The 21,063-nt window shown below is 47.7% G+C and overlaps 1 protein-coding gene across 1 annotated transcript in view; it reads left to right on the top strand.

Moving 5' to 3' along the window:
• Positions 1-21,063, top strand: part of SH3RF3 (SH3 domain containing ring finger 3) — a 91,582-nt gene that overhangs the window by 14,794 nt on the left and 55,725 nt on the right. Inside the window, exons 3-4 of the mRNA XM_023751376.1 lie at positions 5,885-5,980; positions 19,808-20,161. Coding sequence (XP_023607144.1) covers positions 5,885-5,980; positions 19,808-20,161 — 450 coding nt within the window. The remainder of the gene's footprint in view (positions 1-5,884; positions 5,981-19,807; positions 20,162-21,063) is intronic.

The raw sequence follows: 21,063 nt of genomic DNA, 5'->3' as shown, positions 1-21,063 counted from the left end.
TTATTGCGTTATAATGGGATTTTACTGCAGTTACATTATATTGGGTGATGTCCATGTGTTTATGATTGGGCCTCTCCCACCTAGCGCTGAGCTCCCATTGAGGAGGGATGGTTTCCTCCTCATGCCTGGCATTTAGGGGATGCTCATGCATTGCTGGCTGGACGGGGAGCAGGCAGGAAATGCCAGCACTTGGAATGATACAAATTCTCTGGCCTAAGACCACACTCGGTTTTGGACAGCTCCCCTTTTATGTGCCAATCCCACATAAGGGGGAGCTAATTCCACCCTCTGAGTGAACCAGAATGAGCCCAGCTCTTCAGTGTGGCAGTGATGCCACAGCTCAGAGACAGTAGCCATTCCCCACCCAGCCTTCTCATTCTCAGGCTCGGCGATACCACTTCTCTTGCTTCAGTGACTTGATTTCAGATTGTTCACATATTTGGCTTGTTTCCTCAGAATGTGATGATGTCCCCTTGATGCGTTAGAACCAATGCAGTATTCAAGTTGTGCCATGACTTATCCACACTATCACCTTTTATTTTAGAAAAAAAAAAAACCTTTTATCTAAGTATAGCATAATATACTCACAAGTTCACTAATCAAAATTATGCCCCTTGATGATTGGAAAGAATATATCCTTATAATCACTACCCAGGGGAGCAATGTGGGTGCCAGTGCCCCAGTGCCTCCACCCTCTTCTCCTCCCATATCTTCTAACACCATAGAAGATTTGTGTCTATTTTTGAACTTCAAATAAACGAATCATGCAGAACATATTTTCGTGTCCAACTCTGTTTTCTCTCAACATCATGTTTATGAGCTACACCTATATTATTGTAGGGTCTTTAGTTGTCCATTTTTATCACTTTTCGGTACTATTAGCTGGGGGTTTTTAAAATATATTTTATTGATTTTTTACAGAGAGGAAGGGAGAGGGATAAAGAGTTAGAAACATCAATGAGAGAGAAACATCGATCAGCTGCCTCTTGCACACCCCCTACTGGGGATGTGCCCGCAACCAAGGTACATGCCCTTGACCGGAATCGAACCTGGGACCCTTCAGTCTGCAGGCTGATGCTCTATCCACTGAGCCACACCAGTCAGGGCTATTAGCTGGTTTTTAAATAGACTTCATTTATAGAGCAGTTTTAGGTTCATACCTGGATTGAGCAGAAGGTACAGAGATTCCCATGTGCCTCTTTGTCCCCCACACACAGCCTCCCATGACCAGCATCCCCACCAGAGAGGTGCGTCGGTTACAACTGATGAAGCTACAGTGACACATCCTGTCACCCAGGGTCCAGGGTTTACATGAGGCTTCACTTGGTGTTGTGCATTCTGTGGGTTCATGTATAAAAACATGTGCTCAGCTTGACAGTATCATCCAGAGCGCTGTCACTGCTGTGCTCTGCTGATTCACCCCTCCCTCTCCAGCCCCTGAAACCATTGATCATTTTACTGTCTCCATTGTTTTGCCTGTTCCACAATGTCATATATTAGATGTAGTATGTAGCATATTCAGATCGCCTTCTTTCACTTAATAATATGCATTTAAGTTTCTATCATATCTTTTATGGCTTGATAGCTCATTTCTTTTTAGCGCTGGATAATATTCTATTGTCTGGATTTACCACAGCTTATTTATCCTCTCCCCTACTGAAGGAAATTTTGATTGCTTCCAAGTTTTAGTGATTATAAATAAAACTGCTGTAAATATCCATGAACAGGCTTTTGTGTGGACATAAGTTTTCAAATTCTTTGGGTCATTGCCAAAAAGTGTGATTGCTGGATTATAGTGTCAGAGTATGTTTAGTGTTGCAAGAAACTACCAAACTATCTTCCAAAGTTGCTGCACCATTTTCTGTCCCCACCAGCAATGGCTGAAAGCTCCTGTGGCCTCACATCCTCACCAGCATTCGTTGCTGTTGGCTGTTCTAAAGGGTGTCTAAGCCATATCTCATTGATTTAATTTGCATTTCCCTGATGACATGATGTGGAGCATCTTCTCATGTGCTTATTTGCCATCTACATGTCTTCTTTAGTGAGGTGCTTGTTAAGATCATAGGCCCATTTTGAAGTTGGATTGTATGTTTTCTTATTATTGACTTTTCAAAGTTCTTTGTGTATTTTGGATAACAGTTCTTTGTCAGATATATCTTTTGCAAATATTTACATGAGTCTGTGGCTTGTCTTTTTATTTTCTTGACAGTATCTTTTGCAGAACCGAAAATTTTAATTTTAATGAAGTCCAGCTTATCAGTTCTTTCTTTCATAGACCGACCCTTGGTGTTGTGTTCAAAGTCACCACCACACCCAAGGCTCGGGTCTTCTCTGCTAGTTTCTAAGGGTTTTATAGTTCTGTGTTTTACATTTAGTTTGTGATCCATTTTGCATTAATTTTTCTGAAGGGTATAAAGTTTTGATCTAGATCAATTTTTTTTTTGCCTGTGGATGTCTAATTGTTTCAACATTTGTTGAAAAAACTGTCTTTTCTCCATTATATTGTCCTTGCTCCTGTGTCAAAGATCAGTTGATTATATTTATGTGGGTCTATTTCTAGATGCTATGTTATGTTTTATTGATCTATTAGATCTATTTTTATGTTCTATCACCAATACCACACTGTCTTTAGTACTGTAGCTTTAGTCTTGAAGTCAAATAGTATCATCCTTGTTCTTCTCTTTCAATATTATGTTGACTATTCTGGGTCTTTGGCCTCTCCATATAAACTTTACAATTAATTTGTTAATTGCCATAAAATCACTTCTTGAGATTTTGATTGGGCTTGCACTGAATGTAGAAGTTGAGAAAAACTGATATTATGACAATATTGAAGCTTTCAAGCCATGAAAATATACATCTCTTTATTTTTTCTTCTTTGATTTCATTTATCAGAGTTTTGTAGTTTTTCTCATATAGCTATTTGTACTTATTTTGTTAGATTTATACCTAAATACTTTATTTTAGATGCTAATATAAACATTATTGTGATTTTAATGTCAAATTCCACTTGTTCATTTTATTGTACTTCACTTTGTTGCGCTTTGCAAATATTGCATTTTGTACCGAGTGGAAGGCAAAACCCTCCACCAACAAGAGCTTTTTTGCAGTGTTCTGGATCTGAACCCATAGTATCTCCAAGGCATGCATGTATATAGAAAAGTGTTTAATGTTTATATATTAACTAGAAGCCCAGTGCACGAAATTCGTGCACAGGTAGGGTCCCTAGGTCTGGCTGGCGATCAGGGCCGATTGGGGCCTTCCAGCTGCCGGCCTGGGCCTTCCTTTGTTCTTCACTGCCCCCTGGTGGTCAGTGCATGTCATAGGGAGCAGTCGAACTCCTAGTCAGTCCAACTCCCGAGGGGACACTTTGCATATTAGCCTTTTATTATATAGGATCTTCTATCCTGAAATCTTGCTATAGTTTGTCATTAGTACCATAAGTTTTTAATTGATTCTTTCAGGTTCTCTTTTTTTTTTAAAATTAAACTTCTTGAGGGTAACATTTGTTAATAACATTATATAAATTTTAGGTGTACAACAAAATAGCACAACATCTGTATACTCTATTGTGTACTCACTACCTGTGTATTCGTCTCCTTCTGTCACTTTGTATTTAACCCCTTTTGCCTCTTTTGTCCTTCCCTTACCCCCTTTCCCTTGGTTACCATAATTCTGTTGTCTGTATCTATGAGGGGTTTTTGTTGTTGTTCATTTGTTGCTTTTTGTATACTAGCCCACATATGAGTGAAATATTAAGAATTTTGTATTTTTCTATCTGAATTACTTCACTCAGCATAATACTCTCAAGATCCATCCATCCATGTTGTTACAAATGACAATATTTCATTTTTTATGGCTGAGTAGTATTCCATTGTATATATGTACCACTGCTTAATCCAATCATATATCAAAGGACACTGTGTTGTTTCTATGTCTTAGCTATTGTGAATAATGCTGCAATGAACATAGACTATGTATATATTTACAAATAAGTGTTCTCAAAATTTTGGGGTAGATACCCAGAAGCAGAATTGCTGGGTCGCATGGTAGCTCTATTCTTAATTTTTTGAGAAACATCCATACTGTTTTTCATAGCAGCTGTACAAATTTACATTCCCACCACCAGTGTACAAGGGTTCCTTTTTCTCCACATCCTCACCAACACTTATCTCTTGTTTTATTGATAATAGCCATTCTGACATGTGTGAGGTGGTGTCTCATTGTGGTATTGATTTGCATTTCCCTTATAGCTAGTGATCTTGAGCATTCCCCTGCCCCCCAGATATTTGTTGGCCATCACTATGACTTCCTTGGAAATGTACCTATTCAGGTCCTCTGCCCATTTTTTAAAAATTTATCTTTATTGTTGAAAATATTACAGATGTCCTTCTTTTCCCCCCCTTAACCTCCTCTTTACCCCTCCCTCCCCCGCCCCAGGCCTTCTTTAATGACATTGCTTTTGTTTTGGTGGTGTTATATGAGTTCTTTTTGCTATTTTTCAATTATATTTTACATTCCATATTATTTTGTATTAGTTTCAGGTATACAGCATAGTGGTCCCCTCCCCCAATATTTCCAGTACCCATCTGCACCATACATAATTATTACATTATTATTACAATACTAGAGGTCCGGTGCATGAAATTCTTGCAAGGGCCTTGACCCCTACCGCCACTGCAGCTGCCTCTGCCTCGGCCCCCGCCAGCCGCGGCTTTGTCTGGAAGGAAGCACATCTGGAAGGATGCACATCCGGAAGGACGTCTGGTCTAATTAGCATATTATGCTTTTATTATTATAGATTATTGACTATATTCCTTATGCTGTGCTTTACATCCCCATGACTATTTTGTAACTACCAATTTGTGCTTCTTAATAAGCTTTGCTTTTTTTACCCAGTGCAAGCCCCTGCCTCCCCATGCAACAATTAGTATTAGTCTGCTTTCTGAATCTATTTTGTTTGTTTTTTTATATTGTTCTTTAGTTTCCACATATAAGTGAAATCATGACTGACTTATTTCACTGACTGACTTATTTCACTTAGCATAATACCCTCTAGGTCAATCCATGCTGTTGCAAATAGTAAGAATTCATTCTTTTTTTTTATGATTGAGTAATATTCCATTGTATATATGTACCACCACTTTTTTATCCACTTGTCTATTGATGGGCACATGGGAGGCTTGAATATCTTGGCTGTTGTAAATAGCACAGCAATGAATATAGATTTGGTTAATTCTTGGTACCAGAAATTTTTTTTTTAATAATATATTTTTTTTTTATTTCAGAGAGGAAGGGAGAGGGAGAAAGAGATGGAAACATCAATGATTAGAGAAAAATCCCATTGATCGTCTGCCTCCTAAAATCCCATTGATCATCCACACCTGGGATGGAGCCTGCAACTTGGGCATGTGCCCTGACCAGGAATTGAACCGTGAACTCCTGGTTCATAGGTTGACGCTTAACCACTGAGCCATGCCGGCCAGGCTAGAAATTCTTAAATACAAGTATAGGCACCTGATGTTTTAAAAAGTCAAAAATTGAATTTTCCATTTAATATTTTCAGACCACAGTTGACCATAGGTAACTGAAACTGTGGAAAGCAAAACCAAGGATAAGGAGGGACTCCTGCATATTATAAATGGAAAACATTTGAGAATTTTTGCAGCTGTAATCACTACATAAAAAAGAGAGCTATCCTGGGTGAAAATGTAAGGGGTGACTGTTTTCACATGTCATATTTCAGAATGGATAATAAACCATTCTTTGAATCATTGTTTAGAATCTTTTCTGGGCTTCAACAGTGCTAACAGGTCTCTTGTTTTCTCTTTTGTTGTGTGGATGTCCATGTGGTTGTACACATTGTGGGCTCTGGCAATTCCAGGATGAAATCCTGACTGTGATCAGAAGAGTGGATGACAACTGGGCAGAAGGAATGCTGGGAGACAAGATTGGAATTTTCCCCCTCCTGTACGTGGAGGTAAGGCCAAGCTCTCTCAGGCTCGCTTCCTCTCCCCCCCCCCCCCCCCGCCCCATGTTGTTTATTTCACCAGACCAGGTGTAACATGACTGTGGAGCCCCCTTTTATAAGAGAGAAAGGCTACTCCACAATGATCTAAGATCAAATAGGGTTTTCATTCACCATGTCAGTGCTATAAGAATTGCTTTGATCAGGTCTGAGTGGTCTCTCCCAGGCCTGGCTCGAATCATCTCACTCTGGGCACAAAGGAGGGCTCCCCTGTGGACCTTTCCCAGTGTTCATGGGAAACCTGTGCCTGGCACCCATTTTTCTGAGACTCTCTTAAGTACTGTCGCTCTTGTCTTCCCAACCCCAGAGCTCATACCGAGCTGAGGGAAACGTCGCCAGACTATTTGCAATGTCTTCTTGGGACTCTGGATTATTCGGCAAGTTCATCCAACTGCAAGTCCCTAAAGCAAAGATGATTTGAGGCTAATTGGAGGCCTATTAATTTCCTCTCTTTTCTGTTACTATGAAGCACTAGGTTTCTAGTAAGTTTGGGCTGCTGCTGAGGAGGGAGCATCTTGTATGCATGGCTTCTGACCCCCTGTCACCGCTGTGTACTAGTATATGTAGGAGCGTTTGCCCGCGAGTGCACCATTCGTCAGTGTATGTCCAGGTGCTGTTCGTGGCTGAGCATGCACGTCATTCTGTGACTACTGGAGTCATCCCTGATGAGAGGCAGACCTGGGACTTGGACACAGGTTGTTTGCTCTAACTGAGCCCTTCACTCCCCTGCCCCCCACTAACTGCAGTTCACTCAGCTTCGTAGGTGACGAGGCTGGTTTGCCACACCTACCTAGTGGTGTGTAGGTGCCAGTAGGTGTTTGTTAAACACACCTGGTGATTCCTGTCTCTTGCAGGATGAAGTCCACTTACTTTAGCATGGCATTCAAGGCCCTTTGCAGCTCGACCCTGATCTCTTTTTCCAGCCTTATCTCTAGTCATTTCCTCTCCCTTCCCTAAATTTTTTGGTCCTCTCAAATTTATTTTGGAAAAGCTGACTAGGACAGTGATGGCGAACCTTTTGAGCTCGGCGTGTCAGCATTTTGAAAAACCCTAACTTAACTCTGGTGCCGTGTCACATATAGAAATTTTTTGATATTTGCAACCATAGTAAAACAAAGACTTATATTTTTGATATTTATTTTATATATTTAAATGCCGTTTAACAAAGAAAAATCAACCAAAAAAAATGAGTTCCCGTGTCACCTCTGACACGCATGTCATAGGTTCGCCATCACTGGACTAGGACATTCTAAGATCCTCCTACAGCAGTAACAGTAAGTACACACACACGCACACACACACACACACCCTTCTATAGTACACCTGTAAGATCCACAATTTCCTTCATACCATGTAAGCTTCTATTTGTGCATTTGCTTCAGTTCCCAGGGGGGTGAAAAAACCTGAATACCACCATGGTGCCTTGGAGAAGTAAAACACCTGTGCTCCCAGACATTTCAGCTCATGGGACTTTCCCCGGCAGACGCTTGCACGGTACTCAAAGGCATATGTAAGAATGTCCATAGAAACTTGACTATGCTGGCCCCAAACGAGACAGTTCAAATGTCCACCAACAGTGGTATGGATACATAAAGTGTGGTATGTCCACACCACAGAATACTACCCAGCAGTGAAAAGGAACAAAAGATTACTGCACATGAAAGCATGGATGACTCACAGACACACTTTTGGAAGAAGCCACACAGAAAAGCATGTGCTGTGTGATTTTAAAGGAAGTTCAGAAGCAGGCAGAGGGAGTCCTGGCACGGATGTCAAGAGCATGGTGGCTGTAGGGGAAGGCTGATGGGAAGAGGTGGGAGGGAGGCTTCTAGGTGTGGAGATGTTTTACACCTTGGTCCTGGGAGTGATTACACAGAGGGAGCAACTGTGAAACGGTGTACAGTTAATGTTTACACACTTTTCTTTAGACTACAATTTAAGAAGCTCAGAGAAAATCTTGTAGGGAACCCCAAGGTCGTGGCAGCCACTCCCTGCCAAAGGTGGGTAAGGCTGGCCAGCTACCCACTTCCCTGGAGGGGCTCAGACGCGGGCAGGGAGGCTGCCCAGGGCTGGGAAACCAAGCAGCCGGGCTCTCTGCCAACAGTCCCTGCAGACACATCAAAGGCCAAGCCAGTCTGCCCAGTGTCCGACTCCCTAGCCACTGGGGACCTTCCTTTCAAATACTACTCCCTCCAGGATGTGAGGGAGGCTCCTTCATCTTTCCATCCCTGTGGCCCTTCATGCCCATACCTCCACCCTCAGGTCCACCTCTGCTCTGAGCACAACCTCCCTCCTCCCAGGAGCAGAGGCAGGCACACCTGAGGCAGCCCTAGGCAGGGGCCTGCTCCTCCCTGTGCTGCACCTCCCTGGGCTGGGCTGCAGCCTGTGCAGCGCCCGGCCCCATCCCAGCACCCCAGGTGCCAAGACACAGCCGCAGCATGTGTCTGAGACAGACTCCTGGCTTCCAGCACCACTGAAGACAAGAAGCCCCCGTGGGCATTTCCCGAGACTGAGACTGTTTCACTGTTTCTCTGTCAGTCATGTCTGGAAGCACCTGAGGAATGGGGTAAAAGCCCAGTGTGACTCCTGCCTCATACGTAGCCTTGCGGTGGAGCCCGGTGCGTCCAAAGGCTCACAGTTTCGCTGGCTGTCTTCCTCTGGGAGGGGACTGGGTGTTTGTGATCAGAGTGGTTGGAGCTTGGGTCCTCCTCAGAGTTTGTGCCTGAGCCAGACTGGCACCCAGGAGGGAGCCTTGTCTTTTGTTTTTGGCGGCTGATCAGGCAGATGGCACATTTTGGAGCGCTGTTTGTCCCTGAAAATGAGCCTGGGGCTCAGGAAATGGGGCTGGACTCAGGCTCCTCACAGGACTGAATTACAAGAGCCTCGCCCTCCCCCCGCCCCCCCGCCCAGCTGTGCTTTGAAGTGTGGTGCAGGATGCATGTAGGCTGTGGACAGGAGGCCGCGGGGGCCTCGGTGTGCTTTCCATCGGTGCAGTCAGGCCGCGGGTCTTTAAGAAGTAAAGGAGAACTCTGCTCTGCAGACTGTGTGGTCCTCTTCCGCCTGGATCCATTTCTTTGCCACAGGCTTGTTTGGCAGGCATAGTGGACAAGTGGTATAGAACCGGCCTGGAGTGGCCTGGCCTCATGCTGCGGGCAGCCTGTTTGCTGAGAAGGGAGCCCTGTCTCCAGACTGCCTGCTCCTTGTGGACTGTGGAGATCATCTTCTCACCCATCCTCTCCACAGCTGCCGGCACCAGCTGCCTGCTGCACCTGCACCCCTGGCCTGTGCCCGCTGGTCGCTGGCACTAAATCTGCCTGCACCTGGCTCCCTTGCCCAGACTCTTCCTCATCAACCTCTGACCTTTCATTCCCCAGGCCTTTGACCCCTCACCTCGCTGCCCTTCAGCTCCACTTCCTGATACCCTAGCTCCCAGCCTGCACTCTTGAACCTGCTCACCCCCACCCCCGTTCTTTTCTCCCCATTGATTTTGTGGACAGTCACTGTTTGTGGCCATGTCCTCATCCACATGGGGACTGATGTCTTGTCTCACTGGCACCTGCCTGTTTGCCAGATGACTGCTGGGCAAGGTTCCCTCACCTGCTGCTGGCCGACCCCACAGTGGGTGTCCACTCAGGACAGAGAGAGGACCAGGCTCTAATCCTCAGGGAACAAACCAAACACGAGACAGGGCTGCCTCCACGTCTCTGGTTCTGAAGGGGAAGCACAGTCGTCGGCGTTTTGGTTTTTTGGGGACACACTGTTCTAGTGGAAGTGAGAAGGATTCGGCGGAAGGGAATTCCTCAGGCCCAGGGGCAAGAGAGCCCAGGTCCCCAAGTGTGAGGGCTGCAGTGCCACCCGAGGGGTCACTGAGCTGTGGGCATGTGGCAGTACTTGTGGTTCCTGAGCCCAGCATCGCTTGACTGGGTCTGGTGTTGGTGGCCCCCCTCTGAAGCATGAGCGCCCGGCCTGAAGTCCTGCCAAGCCAGCCTCACTCTCCTTTTCCACTGTCGCTGAGACGGCACACCTGGGGTCTGCCCTCAGTACGGCCCTCAGGCTGCGCCCTGAGAGCGGGCCTGCTTCTCATGGGCAAAGTCCACCCCAATGGTAGGACCATGAGTGGACGTCCTGGGCTTCAGAGATGGAACCAAGAGGGCTCAACACTACACACTAGATGTCTGTCCTTTGGCACATTCCTAAAACTGCCTGAGCCTCCGTTTTCTCTCTCAAACGAGGGCAACAGCATGGACCTCCCAGGGTAGTTGTGAGGCTTAAAGGCAATGACGGGAGCACAAACCAGGCCTGGCACCCGGAGGAGCGGAAGGGCTACTCTGCTGTGTGTGAGATGAATAACTGCTCGGTGGTCTATCCGTGTGTTTATGGGAGATCTTTGTGTCATTCCCAGACACTGACCATACTTGGCCTTGTGTGCCTGTTTTCTCACAGGCGCTCATTTCCACTCCCAGCGGGGATGGGGGCTCCTTGAGGGCAGGTGTGCCCCTCCTTCTATGCCACATGGCAGCCCCTGCAGTGGTTTCCCGAGCTGAGCGACGTTTGCAGGTGGATAATGCCCACGAAGCAGGCACACAGACACGCCTGGGTGGCAGGATACGAGACGGAACTCACTCGAATGCTGTCCTCAGGGGCACAGCTGGAAGTCAGCCTCAGTCTGGAGACCTCAGGAGAGGACAGCTGCTCTTGGCCTGGTGCCCTGAGTCTCCATGGGGACCTGCCTGGAGTCTCATGGGACACATTAACACATTTGCCTGTGATGCTTGTCTGAGAGAACACCTCTCCATGGGGCCAGAATTAAGATTCCAAAGACTGCAAGGGCTGGAAACGCAGCTGAAAAGAATGATGAGATGTATTGTATATAAACACCAAGTTCACCTCACAGTCAGATCAGCTGTTCAGGCAGAGTAATGGGGAGACCCTGCTCCCCCGCAGTTAACTGAAAAGGGCCTCCGAAGTGGTTCAGCAATATGATGGTACTTATTTATACTGCGTAGGATATTTCCGTGTGTTTGTGTGTTTGTGGATGGTTTCCTAGGTGACAATCACATAGGGTACAAGGGTATGCGTTGGTGTATTCTCATACCTCCCACTTTCACATAATCAGCCCACACCATCTCCTCTCTGGCAGCAAATGGGGGGGCGGGGGGGATGGTCTGAGGAGGTAGGAATCCCTCCCTAATTTCTGCTAACTGTCCATGATGAAGAGGTAAAGAGTGACAGTTCTGAGCCTAGAATGGACCTGAGTCTGGTATGAGGACAGGTGGAGACAGTTGAGGACACTGCCCAGCTGCTCTTCCGTTCAGGGGGGAGAGCCCTCAGCATCCCCAGGAGCCTTCTGCTGCCTTCGGGTCTGGCTTGGAAGAAGAGATCCAAGCAGTTCCTTGGAGGAAGCTCTCACCCACCTCACCGACTAGTGTTCCATTAGAGCCGTGACTATTTCATTCATTGTCTGCTCTTGTTTGGCAGCTTCTCGGGGCGTTATGGGGCAGAGAGCATCCTCCCCATTTGGCTGATAAGGAATGTGAAGCTCCTTGCAGTGGGGCACTGGGGTGCGGCTGCCGGCCCCAGCCCGGGCACTTTCCCCAGTGTGGGCAGGTGTACATCAAAGGGGAGGGGCATTTTTTTGACCCAAAGGAGGCATGGCTTGGTGCCAGGGAAGCCTCAAGGCTCTTCTGGAAATAAAATGTTTCAGGGAAAACTTCTCTTATGAGCAAAGCAACCAGAAGGCCTTGCTTAGCCCAGCATGTGTGTATGTGCATCTGCACACACAGACAATTAGAGAGTTGGCCCAAGAAGGGAGAGGCTGAAGCAGGTGGTAAACTGTGGGTCAGGAACGGCCTTTGCAGGACTCAGACATGAGAAGCAGAAATGGGGCACAGTTGAATTGGTGGAGCTGCTGGAGACATACAAGGGTCTGAAAACTCAGAGACACCACCACCGCCTCAGTAGTAGGTCACCAGGGTCTGCAGAGAGGAGCTGGATGGCTGTGTGACCACAAGGTGTCCCAGCTTATCACAGACATGGGTCACTCAGTCATCTCCCCCTAGTTGCTACATGTAGAGATTCAAAAGTTTCTAGGTTTCCTCTCTGTGGCTGGTCAACTTTACTGCTTTCAGGATAGAAGCAAAGCAGACAATTTCAGTGGTGGTGAAGCATATCTGCTTGCACCTGCCTGGGGAACCGGAGGGGAGGGCTCCGAGGGCACTTAGCCCAGGGGAACCAAAGGGAAGAGCTCCTAGGGCATTTGGCCCGGGGGAATGGATGTTGGTACAAGGTCCCTAAACTAGCCTCATTTTTTAAAAAATCTTTTGTTTTTGCTGCTCTGATTGGGTGTGTTCTGCTATCTTGTCTTCCAAATAACTGATTCTATATTCTACTTCATCTAACCTACTGTTTATTCCTTCTAGTGTAGTTTTTGTTTCAGATATTATATTCTTCATTTCTGGTTCTTTTTTATAGTTTATATGTTTGTTTTTTTCATGCTGCTATAGTTCTCATTAAGTTCCTTGTAGTTATCTCTGTTCCTTGAGCATCCTTATAACTATTCTTTTGAATTCTATATCTGGTGAATGGTTTACCTCCATTTCATTTAGCTCTTTTTTTCTAGATTTCTCCTGATCTTTCATTTGGGGCATATTTCTTTGTCTCCCCATTTGGGCTGCCTCTTTGTGTTTGTTTCTATGTATTAGGTAGATCTGCTATGACTTCCAATCTTGGTAGGGTGGCCTCATGTAATAGGTGTCCTGTGAGACCCAGTGGTGCTGTCTCCTTGATCACCTGTGCTGGGTGCTCCAGGATTACCCCTTGTGTGACTTATGTGGGCTCCTGTTTTAATTGAGTTTTGATTGTTCTCTATATGTTTGTACTTGGGGTCAACCCTCAGGCTGGTAGACTGTGAGGCTTTACCTCAACCACAGTTGACGAGCTGCTGTGCAGGTGCTGACTACATGGAGTGGAATTTGTCTCAGCAGGGTCTGGTGCCTTATAAGATCTCCCTTTGGATATGCCAGTTAGTGGCTTTGGGGTGTCTGATGGTGTCTGAAGCTGGCCACTGGATGTGTTGGTTCTGGGACCTCTGGGAGGGTCTCTGGTGCAGGTCAATATCAGATCTTCTCTGTGACTGGCGCTGGACAACCTGTTGGAGCTACAATATGACCCACAGTTTGTGGCTGCCTCTGCTGGACCTGGGTATGTGGAAGAAGTATCAAGCTGTGCACCAAGGCTTGCTTTTACCAGCACTGGGCCTTGGGGAGGTCAGCAAACCCCCAAAGCCACCCCAAGATCCACCTCTGCCTGCTTCTGCCTGCCAACTGCCTATTAGACTCAGTCACTGAAAGAGTCTCTGGCAGCACTCAAGTTGTATGAGTTAGGTTCTCAGTGAGTCACTAGGTAGGAGTGAGAGATATCTTCCAGATCTTTATTTTTTTATCCTGCCAGTACTGGGTCTTAGGCCACTCAGAAAATATCTCAGAGTATACCAATTCTAGCTGCCACCCACTGATGTTTGCACATCTGTGTGTCAGGGTGAGGCCAGCAGAGCTATCAGGCCCAAACAGACCGAGATTTGGCTGTGTGAAGGGAGGGCTCTGCACTGATTGGACATGCAAGGGAAAACCCTCCTAGAGCAGGGGTGGGGGATGTCTGGTCCTTGGGCTGTATAAAGCCTGCAAAATCATTTGGTCTGGCCCTTCCTGCCAAGGCATTAGGAGTGAGTTAATTCATGTTTTTTCCAAATATAGCAGGCTAAGTTTTCTTTTTTAGTTCTCACCTGAGGAATGAGGATATTTTTTCCACTGATTTTTAGAGAAAGGAAGGGTGGGGGAGAGACAGAGAGAGAAACATCGTGGTGAGAGAGACACATCGATTGATTGCCTCCCACACGCACTCGACCAGCGCCGAGGATGAAGTCTGCAACCCAGGTACATGCCCTTGATCTGAATCAAACTTGGGACCCTTCAGTCTGCGGGCTGGTGCTCTATCCACTGAGCAAAACTGGCTAGGGCAATTTGTACTTCTTAATCCCCTCACTTTTTTCATTCACCGCCCCAACACTTCACCAATCTGGCAACCATCAATCTGTTCTCTATATCTGTGAGTCTGTTCCTGTTTTGTTTGTTCATTTATTGTTCTTTAGATTTCACATATAAGCTAAATCATATGGTATTTGTCTTTCTCTGTCTGACTGACTTCATTAGCATGATACCCTGTAGGTCCATCCATGTTGTCCCAAATGGCAAGATTTCATTCTTTTTTATGCCTGAGTAATATTCCATTGTGCTATGTACCACCATTATTGATGGGAACTTAGTTTTCTTCCATAGCTTGGCTATTATAAATAATGCTTCAATGAACATGGCATCCCAAGCCTATAGAACCTGAGTCCTTATCTTTGACAAGCTCCCTCAGTAGTCAGTCCACACTGAAGTCCCAGCTCCACGGGAGATGGCCTTGTGCTACTGTCGCAGTCCCAGCACCTGGGACAGCCTGGACACAGCTGTGCTCAGGAAAGATCTGGTGTGTCTGTAAAAGGACTCGTGGGTTGCCCTCTTCTTCTATTGTGAGTGCTGCTCTCTAGCGGGCCTGTCTCTTGGCTCCTGGATTTCCATGACAGGGGAGACACACTTCCCTCCCCAGATCTCAGTCACAAGCCCCACTGCTCCCTGGTGCAAATGTGTTGAGATTGGACTTCCTGTCTCTGGGCCAGGATGGAGGAGTCACTGTGCACATCTATTTCCCAGTTATTTTTCTTGAGAACTGCTGGGAACCTCTCACCCCAGTGTCCTTCCTTTCATGTTGTATCCCATATGTCTGGTTTTCCAATCGTATTCCTTGTTTAAAAATTTCTCCTACACACATTCAGCTTAAAGTCCTCTCAATGAGAACAGGTGTGTCTGGGTGACCGCACTCTGCACAGGGCCTGGCGGCTCTTTCCCAGACCAAGTACCCAAATCTGTGCTGGCCTCAGGTCCCCTGGGGGGTGGCGGCGGGGGGGGGCGGGGTGGGCTCATGGCTCCTATAAGTTGCTGTGGAGAGCCTTCTTTAGTCCACTTGGTCCCCAAGTTCTGGTGCAGCTGGGATGATACAGCCTATTGTAACAGGCCACTTGTAGAACTAGTTAAACAATGGAAGGAAGGAACTCCACAGTCCTCCCTACTTTTCTAGATGTTTCTATGGTTGGAGGAAAAGAGTGGTTGTAGAGGAATATCACAGTTGAGCTAATAAAGTTGGTGAGACAAAATCGAAAAAGAAGGTCCTGTTAACAGAAGAAACATTCAAACCTATAGAGAATTTTGTGAGTTTATTTGAGCCAAACTGCCGACAACTGCCAGGAGGCAAAATCTCAATCGGTTCGAGATAATGCTCCAGAGACTGGCAGTTCTGCACCTTATTTTATACATTACAATCAAAAGAGGAGGTGTATGTGGGTTACATGAAATCCCTTGGTGATAGATTAGGGAGGTGGGAGAAAGCAAAGCAGGGGTTGGGGAGGGAGGGAACCTCTGGGATTGGATGAAAAGTGAAATGATAGACATACTTCTTTTACATAGGTGGGTACAGGGTAGTTAATAGTCAATAATGAACATGATAACAATAGCAATGAGGGAATTTAGGGTCTTCGTCCAGGTGCATTGGTTGTGGTCTGAGGGGTCCAGAAAAATGGAGTTACTTTGACATTCCAAAGGTATGTTATCTTAGATGCAAAAGACAATAGACAGACTTAATTAAGGTAAAGATTGACCTTTGTCCGGGAAGATTCTAGCTTAGAACATGACTATCTTCCATAAACTGCTTTTATTTTAAAAGCTTTCATTTCAGACTATCCTTTGTGCTTACTTTAGGTCTCTGAGTTTGCATGGCCACCACACAGGCCTCCCCTGAGCTAGTCAGGTTAGCATGTGGTCCCTTTTCATCCACAGTTGCTAACCACACTGGCAGGATACAGAGTCCCTGACAGGGAAGCCACCTTGGCTGACCATCACTGTCCCATTGACCAGACGGGACCCCGGCGGAGGGCAGTGTGACTATGAGCTGACCTGCCCCAGGATGTGTTCCCCGGAGCATGTGGATTGAGCCCTGGCCTTGCGGAGGGACCCGCAGAGCATGAGGGAGCAGGCTCTGTGGGGGGTCCCTCCTTTCCAAGTGCCAGTGATGGTCCTCTGATAAATGGACAAGCTCATCAAGACTTTTAAACATTGGGGCTGCCACTCTGTTTCCATTTCGTATGGTAGTTGAAAATGTCTTCTATTTCCATAAAGAACAATCAAAATTGGAGTTACTGGATGTGTTGGTTAATCATTGATTTTTGTGTCATGTGTGTGGTGACAAAAGCACAGTCTGTCTGAGTGTGCTGTCTGTGGGGGTTGGAGGTACCCACTTGAGATACAAATCAGGTGACCCCACCTGTGGACAGACAGCAGAGCCCGTTCACTCCCAGGTGAGCATTTTGGCTGAGAGAGGGGAGCACCCTCAGCAGGAAGCACTTGTCCACATCACCACACTCCACCGCTCCCCAGTCAGCAGCCACTTACAGCGCATTCTAGCATTCCGGTTGTGGGGGAAGGAAGAGGAAATCTCCCATGTTTGCTCGTTATCTCCTGGGTCCCCCAGGCCCTGGGAAACTGAGCCGCGGTGCCAACACAGCACAGAGCAGAGCCATCTGGTTTCTCCAGTCAGAGTAGGAGGAAATGGGATATTATGGCTGCTCCGAAGAATCTGATGTAGGAGCCACTGGTGGCAGGTCGTGGTAGCTGCAGGTGTCCTGCAATGGTGGGTCTATGTGGTGTGGACATGTGCACCCAGAGAGAGGCTTTCCAACCGGGACAGCGTGGGTGGTGCCAGCTGCCAGGCCCAGCCCTGAGCACCATGTCACATGGCTCATGGAGTTTGTTGGAAAGGTGATGGCAGCTTCCCTGGACAGTGAGCTTTGTCTCCAGGAGCAAGTCCCAGAGCTGAAGTTCTCCCACTGCACCTATCAAAGTCTAGCAAGCCCGGGACTCCAGGCATGGTGGTCAATTCCTGGGTAATTTTCTATCATCTATCTATCTGTCTATCTATTATCTATCTATCATCTATCTATTATCAATCTTCAATCTATCATCTTATCTATCTACCTATTGTCTATCTATCTATTTATCTATCATCTATCTATCTATCTCTATCTCCAATAAGAAGCTACTTGTCACCAACAACAATTTAGTAAAGAAGACAAAATTGAACAGTTCCTCATCAATAGGCCTTTCCCTGGATGTTCCCTCACCTCTAAGAGCTGCTGATGAAATGTGTGGATTCATCACCTGAAAGCTGAAGTTCTTACTTTTCCTATAGTTTGTTGAAAGCACTATAGTCACTGGAAATGTATTGGCCCTCACTTTCAGCACCTATCATGGGCTTTGGATTGTTACAGGGTGAGTGAGAAAGGCGCCATGCCCCTGCACCCTGGTTCTCCGTGGAGAAGGAGAGGGCAGTGTGGTTGAGGACGGGCTCAGGCAGTGGCCAGCAGTGCCAGCGGTGGGCAGTGCAGCGCCCCTGGCACTATGCTCAGCTCCCTATGGCATCGAGTGGGCTGGATGTGCACACACCTGACCTGTAGGTGCCTGGATTTCCTGTTCTTGAAATTGGAATTTCTAATACTGACTCAACAGAGGAACAGTGGAACTCAGTGAGATAGTCCAGGGCCATTGCTTTAGGGAAGAATGGAATTCTGTTATTAGTTCTGTATAATAACCTTCCAAGTGGAGACACACAGGAAGTGTTTAGACCATATTCCGAAGCCCATAATGAGGGGCATTGTGCCTTCCAGCTTTTCTATTTTGTACTTGGCCCTGCAGTGTGGGTGCAGACCATAGTCCAGGGTCCCCTTTGGAGAGCCCACACAGGGCTGTGGGGGACAGGAGCTGTGGTGTTCTTCAAGATAGGACTGTTGAGGGAGCAAGCAAATAAAAGACATAAAATAGAGCAAAGCAGCTGAGCTTGTTGGAGGAAACATTTCAAGGTAAACAATCCTGGACTTGGATCACCGTTTGGGGGCCTGGAGTGAGATTTTCATACCCTCCCTCTGAAAGACGGTGTTTGTAATGAAAATGCTGACAGCCCAAGGGCCTCCAGGGCAGTGGTGTGTATAGGATCTGCCTGGCCTTGCAGAGGGGCTGCATCAGGGCTCCCACCACTGCAATTCAGTGGAGTTTTGTCTTCTTAAAATGCTTTAACTTATCAAGATGTTAGCAGTGGCCTCTGTACCCTGGTAGTGACCCTGAATGAGAGCCTCCATGGCTCCGGGCTGAGGGAATCTCCCAACCCAGGCCTGAGGCCAGACTCCACTGCCCTTTCTGGCCTGGCCCCATCAGGCTCCAGCCCACATGCCCCCTCAGCTGAGGACATGGGCGTGGCTCCTGCACCGGGTGAAGTCGACAGGCAGGTGCACAGCTGGCGTCCTTGCATTTACCTGCCTGCAAGGGCCTCCTGCCCTTAGGGATTTTCTTGCCGCATTTGCTCTCCCTGCTCCTGCCCAAACCCAGTGCATCATCCCAGACTGCTGCCATCTGAACCCCGTGCATCATTCCAGACTCTGCAGGCAAGTATGTGCCAGGCCTGCTCCACCAGGGCTCCCATCCCACACCCTTTCTGTCTGGGGAGGGGAAAACAGACCAGTGGCTCAAGTTCCCTCCTATTTACCTTTGTGCTTCCCAGGGCAGGTCCCAGGGGCTAGCTGGCATTGACTCAGTTTCTTCAGCTACTTCTGAAAAGAGGAGGGAGAAAGAATAGAATTCCACAGATGTTTGTCTAGCATGATTTATTTAACTGTCTGTTCAGATGGGCCCAGCTCATTCTCACAGTGCGTGTCCTTCCTGGCTACTCCAAGCCCATGGGAACCGGCCATCTCTGCTTCAGTCCTGCAGTCGCTGCAAGTTCCCCCTCTAGCATGAACAGAGATAGAGCCCAGTGCAGCCTCGGGGGAAGCAGCTCCTTTGTACACCTTGGATGAAAAGCTTGCTCCAGGTGGAAGGGCCAGGGGCACACTCTGGCTCCTAGACGATGAACTGACCCTTCATCTAACCGAGGCCCCACTGGACCCCAACAGGAGAGGGCACCTCTCTCCCAGAGCCCCTCCAGCCTCAGGCACTGCCTGCCTGTGGGGCCTGAAGCCGTGGGGCCCAAGTACCCAGGCTCTCAGGGACTGGAACCCATCCTGCCTTCCTTGATAAGCTCCACGGGGATCAAACTCCCTGTAAAGGCCCCACAGGGTGGAAGAACAAGGAAGGAGTTGTGCCCTGAGCCCTTGCAGAGTTGCTGGAAAGAATGCAGTTTTAACCCCTCATGAACCAGGTCAGGTCAGCTCGGAGTCAGGCTCCTATTCACCAGCCACACTTTCCTGCCACCTGCAGCCACCTGGTCACATGCCTTGAATTCTCCTACCAGGGTGACCAGATTTGCAAGGCAAGCCAAGAACTGTTGCCATGGTGACTGGCAGATAATGGCTAGGCATTCCTTGCTGCTCTCTCTCTGGTCCCTCAGAAATGGGCAGCCCAGGAACAGGGGGCTCCATTGGGGCAGATGTGGTAGAGCCTTTTCAATAAACTCCTCAGATGGCACTCCAGCCTTCGCTGTGTGTTTGGCTGCACCTCTCATACCTGATGCCCTGTTAGAAAGATCTGGTCAGTCTGAGCACAGTGTCCATTTCTAACTGTGAGTGCAGGCTGGGTGAGCTCGGAAAGCTGGGTGTGGCGTGTGATCCTTGTTTAACGAAGCCCCTCTCCCTCTCTCACTTAGCTCAACGACTCAGCCAAGCAGCTTATTGCAATGGACAAGTTCTGCCCAGCTGCTGTGTCTGGCTGCCATGCCTCGTTGCCCTCTGACCCCGGCGCAGTGGCCAGTGTGGCCCCAGGTCTCACTTTAAGCAGCACAGGGGCAGTCAGTGCCTTTCAGCAGCGTGTGGACGGCAAGAAGAATGCCAAGAAACGCCACTCCTTCACCGCGGTCAGCCTGACACACAGGTCCTCACAGGCTGCCAGCCATAGGCATTCCGTGGAAATCAGTGCTCCAGTGCTGATCAGCTCCAGCGACCCCCGGGCCACGGCCAGGATCCGGGACCTGGCGCATGTGTCCTGCAGTGCTCCCACCCAGGTAACATCCTCGGGGCATGGACAGGGAGGCACTGGGCACCCTTCCTGGGGCTGGAGGCTCCATCCTCAGATCGGAGCTCAGCATCTGTCCCCTGAACTAGCATGGAGGAGGTCAAGGCAGCACCCTTCTCGCTGCCTATTCTCAGGACCTCTGACCATGGTGGGTGTGTCTCCCTGTCACTACCAGGGCAGATTTGTGATTGGCATAGCCTTTGAATAACATTATCCTGTCTCAGTTTGCACTCAGTCGATCTGATGGTGTTATGGATGATGTCCTGGTTTAGTGTTGGATGTTTTTAGCATCTCTTTAACACTTGCCAACTCCTTTCCCTTTCAACAAAGAGTGGAACGGCCAGACCTCAGAACCGGATTGAGCACATTGTTTAGTACTTATATCATTACTAGAGGCCCAATGCACAAATTCGTGCAAGAGTAGGCCTTCCTTCCCCTGGCTGTGGGCACCAGCTGCCCTCTGGCACCAGAACCCAGGCTTCCCTCCAGCCCCGGCTTCGTCCAAATGATGTCCAGAATGACGTCCAGTCTAATTAGCATATTACCCTTTTATTATTTTTTTTAATTCTTTATTAGTTAAGGTATTATAAATGTGTCCTCATCCCCCCCATTAAACCCCCATCCTCCCCCCCCCCCCGCCGCCACTCATGCTCTCATCCCCCTGTTGTCCATGTCCATTGGATTGGCTTATATGCATGCATACAAGTCCTTTGGTTGATCTCTTCCCCTTACCCCCACCCTCCCCTACTTTCCCTCTGGGGATTAAGAGTCTGATCGCTGTTTCTCTGTCTTTGGATCTGTCCCTGTTACCCTTTTATTATTATAGATTCTTACAGATGCCTTCTATTTCTAGGCATGGCATCGGCTCTACTTCCACGAGTAAGATAAAGG

The sequence above is a fragment of the Myotis lucifugus genome, unplaced genomic scaffold (genome assembly GCF_000147115.1).
Source record: "Myotis lucifugus unplaced genomic scaffold, Myoluc2.0 scaffold_21, whole genome shotgun sequence".
Taxonomy (NCBI): Eukaryota; Metazoa; Chordata; class Mammalia; order Chiroptera; family Vespertilionidae; genus Myotis; species Myotis lucifugus.
This window is presented reverse-complemented; position numbering and strand designations above follow the sequence as displayed.